The following is a 13,398-nucleotide window of genomic DNA, read 5'->3' as shown; positions in this document are numbered from 1 at the left end:
TCAATTTTGTCGCACAATGAATTTTTTTATCCGTTTCGTTGAGGATTTTTTGGGTAAAATGACTGATGTCACTTCAAAGTAGAATTGGTGGCACAAAACATAAGCCATAATATGAAATTTTAGGTGCAAAATTGAAAGGGTTATTATTTTTAAAAGGTGAGGAGGAAAAAAAGAAAGTGCAAAAACGGAAAAACCTTAAGGGTCCTTAACCCCTTAACGACGCAGGACGTATATTTACGTCCTGCGCCGGCTCCCGCGATATGAGGCGGGATCGCGCCGCGATCCCGCATCATATCGCGTGGGTCTCGGCGCTAATCAACGGCCGGGACCCGCGGCTAATACCACACATCGCCGATCGCGGCGATGTGCGGTATTAACCCTTTAGAAGCGGCGGTCAAAGCTGACCGCCGCTTCTAAAGTGAAACTGAAAGTATCCCGGCTGCTCAGTCGGGCTGTTCGGGACCGCCGCGGTGAAATCGCGGCGTCCCGAACAGCTGATCGGACACCGGGAGGGCTCTTACCTGCCTCCTCGGTGTCCGATCGACGAATGACTGCTCCGTGCCTGAGATCCAGGAAGGAGCAGTCAAGCGCCGATAATGCTGATCACAGGCGTGTTAATACACGCCAGTGATCAGCATAGGAGATCAGTGTGTGCAGTGTTATAGGTCCCTATGGGATAACAATGATCAGTGTGTGCAGTGTTATAGGTCCCTATGGGACCTATAACACTGCAAAAAAAAAAGTAAAAAAAAAGTGTTAATAAAGGTCATTTAACCCCTTCCCTAATAAAAGTTTGAATCACCCCCCTTTTCCCATAAAAAAAATAAAACAGTGTAAAAAAAAAAAAAATGAACATATGTGGTATCGCCGCGTGCGTAAATGTCCGAACTATAAAAATATATCATTAATTAAACCGCACGGTCAATGGCGTACGCGCAAAAAAATTCCAAAGTCCAAAAAAGCGTATTTTGGTAACTTTTTATAACATTAAAAAATGAATAAAAAGTGATCAAAAAGTCCGATCAAAACAAAAATGGTACCGATAAAAACTTCAGATCACGGCGCAAAAAATGAGTCCTCATACCGCCCTGTACGTGGAAAAATAAAAAAGTTATAGGGGTCAGAAGATGACATTTTTAAACGTATAAATTTTCCTGCATGTAGTTATGATTTTTTCCAGAAGTACGACAAAATCAAACCTATATAAGTAGGGGATCATTTTAACCGTATGGACCTACAGAATAATGATAAGGTGTAATTTTTACCAAAATATGCACTGCGTAGAAACGGAAGCCCCCAAAAGTTACAAAATGGCGTTTTTTTTTCGATTTTGTCGCACAATGATTTTTTTTTCCGTTTCGCCGTGCATTTTTGGGTAAAATGACTAATGTCACTGGAAAGTAGAATTGGTGATGCAAAAAATAAGCCATAATATGGATTTTTAGGTGGAAAATTGAAAGGGTTATGATTTTTAAAAGGTAAGGAGGAAAAAACGAAAGTGCAAAAACGGAAAAACCCTGAGTCCTTAAGGGGTTAAGGGGTTAATACAGGTAACGATTGGAGGACAGAGGAGACTCTTAAAGAAGAGGTTACAGGTCTGAGCCACAAATCTTGTTTGTAGGTGACCAAATACTTATTTTCCACCAAAATTTGCAAATAATTTCTTTAATAATCAGACAATGTGATTTTATGGATTTTTTTTCTCATTCTGTCTCTCATAGTTGAGGTTATAACCTATGATGATATTTACAGCCTCTCATCTTTATATGGGGGAGAACTTGTACAATTGGGGGCTGACTAAATACTTTTTTGCCCCTCTGTAAGCCTATTGATACTGTCTGCAGTGCTGGTGTATAGTGTTGAGCGGCATAGGCCATATTCGAATTCGCGAATATTCGCGAATATATGGACGAATATTCGTCCTATATTCGCGAATATTCGCATATTCGTTATATTCTCGTTTTATTTTCGCGTATGCGAAAATAACATATGCGAAAATTAGCATATACAAAATTAGCATAAGCAAAAATTCGCATATGCGAAAATTCGCACGCCAGTCTCACACAGTAGTATTAGAGCCTTCTTTACACCACACAAGCTGGAAGCAGAGAGGGATGATCACTGTGATGTGTACTGTGAAAAAAAAAAAAAAAAATAACGAATATTCGTAATTACGAATATATAGCGCTATATTCGCAAAATTAGCGAATTCGCGAATATGCGATATTCGCGAATAATATTCGAATTGCGAATATTCGCGAGCAACACTACTGGTGTATCTAAGCCTCTCATGCATGATACTGTCTGCAGTGCTGGTGTATCTAAGCCTATCATGCATGATACTGTCTGCAGTGCTGGTGTATCTAAGCCTATCATGCATGATACTGTCTGCAGTGCTGGTGTATCTAAGCCTATCATGCATGATACTGTCTGCAGTGCTGGTGTATCTAAGCCTATCATGCATGATACTGTCTGCAGTGCTGGTGTATCTAAGCCTATCATGCATGATACTGTCTGCAGTGCTGGTGTATCTAAGCCTCTCATGCATGATACTGTCTGCAATGCTGGTGTATCTAAGCCTATCATGCATGATACTGTCTGCAATGCTGGTGTATCTAAGCCTCTCATGCATGATACTGTCTGCAGTGCTGGGGTATCTAAGCCTATTGTGCATAATACTGTTTGCAGAGCTGGTGTATCTAAGTTTCTTAGGTGTGATACTGTCTGCAGAGCTGGTGTATCTAAGCCTATCATGCATGATACTGTCTGCAGTGCTGGTGTATCTAAGCCTATCGTGCATGATACTGTCTGCAGAGCTGATGTATCTAAGCCTATCGTGCATGATACTGTCTGCAAAGCTGATGTATCTAAGTTTCTAAGGTGTGATACTGTCTGCAGAGCTGGTGGATCTAAGCCTATCATGCATGATACTGTCTGCAGTGCTGGTGTATCTAAGCCTATCATGCTTGATACTGTCTGCAGAGCTGGTGTATCTAAGCCTATCATGCATGATACTGTCTGCAGTGCTGGTGTTTCTAAGTCTATCATGGATGATACTGTCTGCAGAGATGGTGTATCTAAGTCTATCGTGCATGATACTGTCTGCAGAGCTGGTGTATCTAAGTCTATCGTGCATGATACTGTCTGCAGTGCTGGTGTATCTAAGTTTCTTAGGTGTGATACTGTCTGCAGTGCTGGTGTATCTAAGCCTATCATGCATGATACTGTCTGCAGAGCTGATGTATCTAAGCCTATCGTGCATGATACTGTCTGCAGAGCTGATGTTTCTAAGGTGTGATACTGTCTGCAGAGCTGGTGGATCTAAGCCTATCATGCATGATACTGTCTGCAGTGCTGGTGTATCTAAGCCTATCATGCTTGATACTGTCTGCAGAGCTGGTGTATCTAAGCCTATCATGCATGATACTGTCTGCAGTGCTGGGGTATCTAAGCCTATTGTGCATGATACTGTCTGCAGAGCTGATGTACCTAAGTTTCTAAGGTGTGATACTGTCTGCAGAGCTGGTGTATCTAAGCCTATCGTGCATGATACTGTCTGCAGAGCTGATGTATCTAAGTTTCTAAGGTGTGATACTGTCTGCAGAGCTGGTGTATCTAAGCCTATCATGCATGATACTTTCTGCAGAGCTGGTGTATCTAAGCCTCTCATGCATGATACTGTCTGCAGAGCTGGTGTATCTAAGCCTATCGTGCATGATACTGTCTGCAGAGCTGGTGTATCTAAGCCTATCATGCATGATACTGTCTGCAGAGCTGGTGTATGTAAGCCTATCGTGCATGATACTGTCTGCAGAGCTGGTGTATCTAAGCCTCTCATGCATGATACTGTCTGCAGAGCTGGTGTATCTAAGCCTATCGTGCATGATACTGTCTGCAGAGCTCGTGTATCTAAGCCTATCATGCATGATACTGTCTGCAGAGCTCGTGTATCTAAGCCTATCGTGCATGATACTGTTTGCAGAGCTGGTGTATCTAAGTTTCTTAGGTGTGATACTGTCTGCAGAGCTGGTGTATCTAAGCCTATCATGCATGATACTGTCTGCAGTGCTAGTGTATGTAAGCCTATCGTGCATGATACTGTCTGCAGAGCTGGTGTATCTAAGCCTATCGTGCATGATACTGTTTGCAGAGCTGGTGTATCTAAGTTTCTTAGGTGTGATACTGTCTGCAGAGCTGGTGTTTCTAAGTCTATCATGGATGATACTGTCTGCAGAGATGGTGTATCTAAGTCTATCGTGCATGCTACTGTCTGCAGAGCTGGTGTATCTAAGTCTATCGTGCATGATACTGTCTGCAGTGCTGGTGTATCTAAGCCTATCGTGCATGATACTGTCTGCAGAGCTGATGTATCTAAGTTTCTAAGGTGTGATACTGGCTGCAGAGCTGGTGTATATAAGCCTATCATGCATGATACTGTCTGCAGAGCTGGTGTATCTAAGCCTATCGTGCATGATACTGTCTGCAGAGCTGGTGTATCTAAGCCTCTCATGCATGATACTGTCTGCAAAGCTGGTGTATCTAAGCCTATCGTACATGATACTGTCTGCATTGATGGGGTATCTAAGCCTATGGTGCATGATACCGTCTGCAGAGCTGGTGTATCTAAGCCTATCATGCATGATACTGTCTGCAGAGCTGGTGTATCTAAGCCTATCGTGCATGATACTGTCTGCAGAGCTGATGTATCTAAGTTTCTAAGGTGTGATACTGTCTGCAGAGCTGGTGTATCTAAGCCTATCATACATGATACTGTCTGCAGAGCTGGTGTATCTAAGCCTATCATGCATGACACTGTCTACAGTGCTGGGGTATCTAAGCCTATCATGCATGATACTGTCTGCAGAGCTGATGTATCTAAGTTTCTGAGGTGTGATACTGTCTGCAGAGCTGGTGTATCTAAGCCTATCATGCATGATACTGTCTGCAGAGATGTTGTATCTAAGTCTATCGTGCATGATACTGTCTGCAGAGATGGTGTATCTAAGCCTATCATGCATGATACTGTTTTCAGAGATGGTGTATCTAAGCCTATCATGCATGATACTGTCTGCAGAGATGGTGTATCTAAGCCTATCATGCATGATACTGTTTTCAGAGATGGTGTATCTAAGCCTATCATGCATGATACTGTCTGCAGAGATGGTGTATCTAAGCCTATCATGCATGACACTGTCTGCAGTGCTGGGGTATCTAAGCCCATCGTGCATGATACTGTCTGCAGTGCTGGTGTATCTAAGCCTATCTTGCATGATACTGTCTGCAGTGCTGGTGTATCTAAGCCTAAATTACCTTACACAGCTCTGCTATACCAGTGACATTTGTACAATACTACAACACTATGTAACATTCATGTAATTTAAAGGGGTACTCCCATGGAAAACTTTTTTTTTTTTCTACATCAACTGGTGCCAGAAAATTAAACAGATTTGTAAATTACTTCTATTAAAAAAATCTTAATCCTTCCAGTACCTTTTAAGGGCTGTATACTACAGAGGAAATGCTTTTCTTTTTGGATTTCTCTTCTGTCACGACCACAGTGCTCTCTGCTGACCTCTGCTGTCTATTTTAGGAACTGTCCAGAGCAGGAGAAAATCCCCATAGCAAACATATGTTGCTCTGGACAGTTCCTAAAATGGACAGCAGAGGTCAGCAGAGAGCGCTGTGGTCGTGACAGAAGAGAAATCCAAAACAGAAAAACATTTCCTTTGTAGTATACAGCCGCTAATAAGTACTGGAAGGATTAAGATTTTTTAATAGAAGTCATTTACAAATCTGCTTAACTTTCTGGCACCAGTTCATTTAAAAAAAATAAAAAAATAAAAAAAAAGGTTTTCCACGGGAGTACCCCTTAAAGACATCTTAGTAGAAGTCCCTTCTCACCTCCAGAACCGTCCAGGGCGCGTATCCTCCAGTCCGATGTTTTGGGGTCCAGTGCCCACCCGCAGCTGCCATCCTCAAACATACAGTAAAATCCTGGGGGGAGGTTTCCTATGGAGTCAGACAGAAACATGAATGTATCCGATTTGCATACGTAGTGGACCTGACATTGTACGAGCAGCAGTAAACAATATGTCATTCAACACAGTGCGTTATCTATTGTCTCCTCCTGTTGCAAAACTACAACTCCCAGCATGCCCGGACAGCCGTTGGCTGTCCGGGCATGCTGGGAGTTGTAGTTTTGCAACATCTGGAGGGACACAGTTTGGAGACCACTGTTATAGCTGTAAACCCCTGAATTTTTTGTTGTGTATTATCCTGCAATTACATGAAGTGTCCAAAAGATGGCGGACTGCAGAAGCAAATTAACAGAGCAGTGACTAAAGCTGGGGAAGGAGGAGTTTTGTGGGCATGTGCTCGTGGCCATCTTTTTATTTTTTTATTTTTTGTTCAGTTCCAACAGTGCAAGCAGAGAGAAAGGACACCCTGTGATGGATCCTGGATCAAAGAGTGCCTGCAGCAGCTGAGAGGAATCTGCTAGCAGGTTAAGGGTATGTTCACACTACGGAATTCCCCGCGGAACTTCGCAGTGTCAATTTAACATTAGTGTGAACGGGTTTTCCGCAAGACCCGTTCACACTGCGGAATTTCAATGGCGGAATTGTTCCACTGAAATTGTTCCGCGCAAAGAAAGAACATGTTCATTCTTTGCGCGGAAGTCCGCGAGCACTGCATAACCGTCTATGGTGACGGCGCAGTGCCGCGCGGTCCTACCGCCGCCGCCGGCTGCCAGTCTGAATCTCCGCTCGCTGAATTCACTGCAGTGTGAACATACCCTAAACAAGGTCCAGTCCTGGTAGCAGGAAAGCTGTGATGAGTGATGAGAACTCAAAACTTGAGATTCACAACCTGTTTAAAGGGGTATTCCGGTGGGGAAATGTTTTTTTCTTAATAAAGTGGTGCCAGAAAGTTAAACAGATTTGTAATTTACTTCTATTAAAAAATCTTTATCCTTCCAGTACTTATTATCTGCTGAATACTTCAGAGGAAATTCTTTTCTTTTTGGAACACAGTGCTCTCTGCTGACATCTCTGTCCATTTAAGGAACTGTCCAGAGCAGCATATGTTTTCTATGGGGATTTTCTCCTACTCTGGACAGTTCTTAAAATGGACAGAGATGTCAGCAGAGAGCACTGTGGTCATGATGTCAGCAGAGAGCTCTGTGTTCCAAAAAGAAAATAATTTCCTCTGTAGTATTCAGCAGCTAATAAGTACTGGAAGGATTAAGATTTTTTTTTTTATAGAAGTTATTTAAAAATCTGTTTAACTTTCTGGCATCAGTTGATTTTGAAAAAAAAAAAAAAGTTTTCCACCCGAGTACCCCGGGTAAGCTTGAAACCCTTCTTCCCTGTCATCCCACAACAGGACACCCCAAACACTCATACCAATAGAAAGACCTTGAGATTCTTGAGAGTTTCAGCCTACTCAAAGTAATACCTTAGAGCAGGATTTTGTATAGGTCCCATCTATTCAATGTGCACTAACTGAAGGTACCCAACAACCGCTAGGTCGGAGATAAAAAGATAAGGTATGCCTGTGGGTGAGTGAGACCTATATACACATTGCATTTTCTGATTCTGTCCTATACTATACCTTACTGTTTGTTATGTTATACATGGTTGTTTTCCTTTATGCAATACAAAGTTAGTTTCAAGTTAGCTTTGATTATTTTCTTAAAGATGTTCCCAATGGGACCCCACATCCATACCCCATATGATCTGTTGGGTGGAGGCACTGCCATCGATATATACCCCTGCTCCCTGGTAGTGGTGGCTCAGGATCTGCCTGCCGAGCGCAGAGAGGTAACAAGGGTAAGGGCCTACAGGGATATGAGTGGACATCCCTAAAATAGAGTTACACAGAGTTAAATTTTTTGCTGCCCTCAGCCACCACTAGGGGGAGCACAGTGTGAACAGATTAATACAGCTCCCATTGAAGTCTATTGCAAGTTTTACAATGCAATATAAAGAGTTCAATGACACATTCGGCTCTGCTACATCTGTATATGTGGTGAGGGTGTTGGAAGGGCAGATGTTGTTAAAGGGGTTATCCAGGAAAAACTTTTTTTTATATATCAACTGGCTCCAGAAAGTTAAGCAGATTTGTAAATTACTTCTATTAAAAAATCTTAATCGTTTCAGTACTTATGAGCTTCTGAAGTTAAGGTTGTTCTTTTCTTTCTAAGTGCTCTCTGATGACACGTGTCTCGGGAACCGCCCAGTTTAGAAGCAAATCCCCATAGCAAACCTCTTCTAAACTGGGCGGTTCCCAAGACACGTGTCATCAGGGAGCACTTAGACAGAAAAGAACAACCTTAACTTCAGAAGCTCATAAGTACTGAAACGATTAAGATTTTTTAATAGAAGTAATTTACAAATCTGTTTAACTTTCTGGAGCCAGTTGATATATAAAAAAAAGTTGTATCCTGGAATACCCCTTTAACCCTTAGGGCAGATGGTATTAACCCTTTGTGTTTGTGAAGCCAGGGCGTGGTTATCCTCTACACCACCCGAGGTATGGCCGCTAGTTCCTGGGCCAGGCGTGGGGTAAATAATCACTCCGAAGCAAGGTTACGGAACTACGGCACTTGACTGTGGCAGACAGATGTTAAAGTCTTTACAGTTCAGTTCAGGCCCAAGGAGATGCTCAGTGAACTTTAGGAGGCTTGTTGGCTCGCTGGGACTTGTAGTGGACTTGGACTGAATGATGCATCCCACGCTGACTTAAGTAATTGACACTTGACTATCTTGACTAGACTCCTCCCCTGTATTTGTGCTTACCAGGCTTTCACCTGCAGGGGTTACTGGTGGTGGAAGCGCGGTTGCGCAGGACACCAGACAACTCTCAGGTCTTCACTTGACTGCAACTGCACTCAGACTCTACACTGAACTGACTAGCTCCTCCCAAGTATATAAGGGAGCAATTTGGAGATGTCCCATTGGTCACCAACAAGTCACCTGGACACCTGACACCTTCCTTGGTAACAGAGGTCTTAGTAAAAATGTTTAAAGGGGTACTCCGCCCCTAGACATCTTATCCCCTATCGAAAGGATAGGGGATAAGATGTCAGATCGCGGGGGTCCCGCCGCTGGGACCCCCGGGATCTCGGCTGCTGCACCCAGCTGTTGCGGCTTCCTGAAACGCTGGAGGCTTCGGCTCCCGACCAGGGTGACGTGAGATCGTGACGTCACGACTCCGCCTCCATGTGATGTCACGCCCCGCCCCTCAATGCAAGTCTATGGGAGGGGGCGTGTCATGCCCCCTCCCATAGACTTGCATTGAGTGGCGGGGCGTGACATCACATGGAGGCGGAGTCGTGACATCACGATCTCACGTCACCCTGGAAGCCGCAACAGCCGAAACAGAGCCCACCTGTTGCGGCTTCCGGAAACGCTGGAGGCTTCGGCTCCCGACCAGGGTGACGTGAGATTGTGACGTCATGACTCCGCCCCCGTGTGATGTCACGCCCCGCCCCTCAATGCAAGTCTATGGGAGGGGGCGTGAAACGCCCCCTCCCATAGACTTGCATTGAGGGGACGGGGCATGACATCACACGGGGGCGGAGTCGTGACATCACGATCTCCTGTCAGCATGGTTGTGAGGCGTTAGGATGGGTCCTGCAGCCGAGATCCCGGGGGTCCCCAGCGGCAGGACCTCCGCGATCTGACATCTTATCCCCTATCCTATCGATAGGGGATAAGATGTCTAGGGGCGGAGTACCCCTTTAAAGGCACATTAAAATATAAATGCAATACATTAACCTATAAATAACTGAATGGGTGAATAGAGTTCTGAGAAGTGTGGGGACCAGGGGACCGGGACTGAGTCCACCTGATAGGACCTACAGGGTACAGAAGGGCCACTTCTGTACTGGGCCACCACATATATAATCTGTATTTGAGCCCCACAGCTATTCCTAACTAACAAAATAATAGGGGGAGGATGATATATTTGGGTGAGAGCCAGGGTCCCAGCACCGGTGACTGATGCTGATGTAGACAGAGCTGTGTCACGGTTCCCTGCGCGTACAGTAAGTGATTCTTCAGTCTGCGGTTTACATCAGGTTGGAGTCATGGCCGCACATTTATCAGTTTTCGCTCTTTTCCAGGAAATGAACATAAACCTGTTACTGCTATGAGTCTTCTTCCTGCGGCCATCACAGAGCAGAAGGTCGTTCGTGTACGCAGGGTAAACTCTGTCACCCGGGCATGCACTTCATTCCTGATTTACTAGTCTCCTTTTCTTAGTTGTATGTCTCTCTTGGAAAGTTGAGTGACAAGTAATATGGCCCCCATGCCAGCTCCCATAAGGGTCGTCACCCTGCTTTCCTTAAAGTCTGAATGGCTGTTGTGCTTAGCATGATTGATGGGAAGCTGTATTAATCCCTGTGCAGTGAGCTCCCTCTAGTGGTGACTGAAAGCAGATAGAATTGTATCATTAAAAGTCTGCCTGTCGGTATGAAAACTTTTGACATGTCTCCATAGACTTACATTATGATCACGTCCTCTGACATCATTGGTGGGAGAGAACGTGCTAAGTGCGCACCTTTTACGGGTCATTCTACTCATTGGTTTGGGTCTAAACACTCATTAATTATAAATGAAAGAATAACAACCTATACTTATTTATAACATACAGTGACCGAATGGCTTTATACGTAAAGTAATCTAAATCAGTGCCATGCAATGCCTGTGCCTGAGCTCAGTGCTCTCAGCTCTTCTCAGTGAAGATCTCTGTTAGGGGTTAGGATTAGGGTTAGGATTAGGGGTTAGGATTAAGGGTAAGGGTTAGGGGTTAGGGTTAGGATTAGGGGTTAGGATTAGGGGTAAGGGTTAGGGGTTAGGATTACGGAGAGGGGTTAGGATTAGAGGTTAGGTTTAGGGGTTAGGATTAAGGGTTAGGGTTAGGATTAGGGGTAAGGGTTAGGGGTTAGGATTACGGAGAGGGGTTAGGATTAGAGGTTAGGATTAGGGTTAGGATTAGGGTTAGGATTAGGGGTAAGGGTTAGGGGTTAGGATTACGGAGAGGGGTTAGGATTTGGATTAGAGGTTAGGTTTAGGGGTTAGGATTAGGGGTTAGGATTAGGGGTTAGGATTAAGGGTTAGGATTAGGGGTAAGGGTTAGGGGTTAGGATTACGGAGAGGGGTTAGGATTAGAGGTTAGGGTTAGAATTAGGGGTTGGGGTTAGGATTACAGAGAGGGGTTAGGATTAGAGGTTAGGATTAGGGTTAGGATTAGGGGTAAGGGATAGGGGTTAGGATTACGGAGAGGGGTTAGGATTAGAGTTTAGGGTTAGGATTAGGTTTAGGGTTAGGATTAGGGGTAAGGGTTAGGGGTTAGGTTTACGGAGAGGGGTTAGGATTAGAGGTTAGGATTAGGGTTAGGATTAGGAGTAAGGGTTAGGATTACGGAGAGGGGTTAGGATTAGAGGTTAGGATTAGGGTTAGGATTAGGGGTAAGGGTTAGGGGTTAGGTTTACGGAGAGGGGTTAGGGTTAGAGGTTAGGGTGTGAGAGGGAGCCGTCTGCAAAGCAGAAAAGTGTGTCCCTATGTGGAGGGTCACATTCCCCTACAGGGACACACTTTTCTTCATTACACCTGCACTCACCTAACTCTTCAATCATCTTTGTGTTTATTCACATATAATCCTTGGGTAAAGTTGGGACACGCAGGATGCGTTTTGGCTTGTGGCCTCAGTTGAAAAAGGCCAAGAGCCGAAACACGTCCTGCCTGCCGCAACTTTACCTAAGGATTATGTGTGAATTAAGAAGGAGGAGATTCAAGAGTTAGGTGAGTGCCGAGACTTCTTTTTCCTAAACCCTTTAGGTGACACCCAGAGCTACAGAGAGGTGGCGGTGTTCGAGCATAAGCCGCGATGGGGGCAGTGCTGGGAGCAGGAATACAAGGGGAGCAGTCACAGGCATTACGGTATACTGTGACTTTTAACATTTGGTAATCTGTCGGGTCCTATCGGAATAATGGTACTGCCCTGTACATTGTTATCAAGAAAAGGAAATATGAAGCCTGAAGGCTGGATACACGGATAGAATATGACTGTAGACACTCACTGCACAGATCCCCCTCGTCCTCCCGTTCTTCACAGTCGGGGATGAAATTGCAGACTTGAGAGAGTTTAATTTCCATCCCACTTCTACAGTGAAAAGATCCGTCCAGAGTCATTTTAACTCCAGGGGGGTTCCCTGCCGAGAAAAGAGAAGTCACATGAGTCATAGGATAGTAATACCGTACAGGAGAGATGTTATAGAGGTATACAGCGGGCAACACCTGCGGGAACTGTTATGGCCGACACATGTTAGTAAATAATATAGGAAACATGTAAGAAAATGGTTTATAGTACAAACTACTATAATACTGCTCCTATATACAAGAATATAACTACTATAATACTGCTCCTATATACAAGAATATAACTACTATAATACTGTCTCCTATATACAAGAATATAACTACTATAATACTGCTCCTATATACAAGAATATAACTACTATAATACTGCTCCTATATACAAGAATATAACTACTATAATACTGCTCCTATATACAAGAATATAACTACTATAATACTGCTCCTGTATACAAGAATATAACTACTATAATACTGCTCCTATGTACAAGAATATAACTACTATAATACTGCTCCTATATACAAGAATATAACTACTATAATACTGCCCCTATATACAAGAATATAACTACTATAATACTGCTCCTATATACAAGAATATAACTACTATAATACTGTCTCCTATATACAAGAATATAACTACTATAATACTGCTCCTATATACAAGAATATAACTACTATAATACTGCTCCTATATACAAGAATATAACTACTATAATACTGCTCCTATATACAAGAATATAACTACTATAATACTGCTCATACATACAAGAATATAACGACTATAATACTGCTTCTATATACAAGAATATAACTACTATAATAATGCTCCTATATACAAGAATATAACTACTATAATACTGCTTCTATATACAAGAATATAATTACTATAATACTGCTCCTATATACAAGAATATAACTACTATAATACTGCTCCTATATACAAGAATATAACTACTAAAACACTGCTCCTATATACAAGAATATAACTACTATAATACTGCCCCTATATACATGAATATAACTACTATAATACTGCTCCTATATACAAGAATATAACTACTTGTCACGATGCCGGCTGGCAGGTAGTGGACCCTCTGTGCCAGAGAGGGATTGGCGTGGACCGTGCTAGTGGACCGGTTCTAAGCCACTACTGGTTTTCACCAGAGCCCGCCGCAAAGCGGGATGGTCTTGCTGCGGCGGTAGTGACCAGGTCGTATCCACTAGCAACGGCTCA

The 13,398-nt window shown here is 43.4% G+C and overlaps 1 protein-coding gene across 1 annotated transcript in view; it reads right to left on the bottom strand.

Annotated features, from left to right (window-relative positions):
* Window positions 1-13,398, bottom strand: part of ALK (ALK receptor tyrosine kinase) — a 1,017,868-nt gene that overhangs the window by 191,747 nt on the left and 812,723 nt on the right. Inside the window, exons 6-7 of the mRNA XM_056568555.1 lie at window positions 12,086-12,217; window positions 5,902-6,009 (exon numbers count right to left, since the gene is read on the bottom strand). Coding sequence (XP_056424530.1) covers window positions 5,902-6,009; window positions 12,086-12,217 — 240 coding nt within the window. The remainder of the gene's footprint in view (window positions 1-5,901; window positions 6,010-12,085; window positions 12,218-13,398) is intronic.

This window comes from Hyla sarda, chromosome 3 (assembly GCF_029499605.1).
Source record: "Hyla sarda isolate aHylSar1 chromosome 3, aHylSar1.hap1, whole genome shotgun sequence".
Lineage (NCBI taxonomy): Eukaryota > Metazoa > Chordata > Amphibia > Anura > Hylidae > Hyla > Hyla sarda.
Note: the sequence above shows the minus strand (reverse complement) of the source record. Positions and strands in the feature narration are given on the sequence as shown.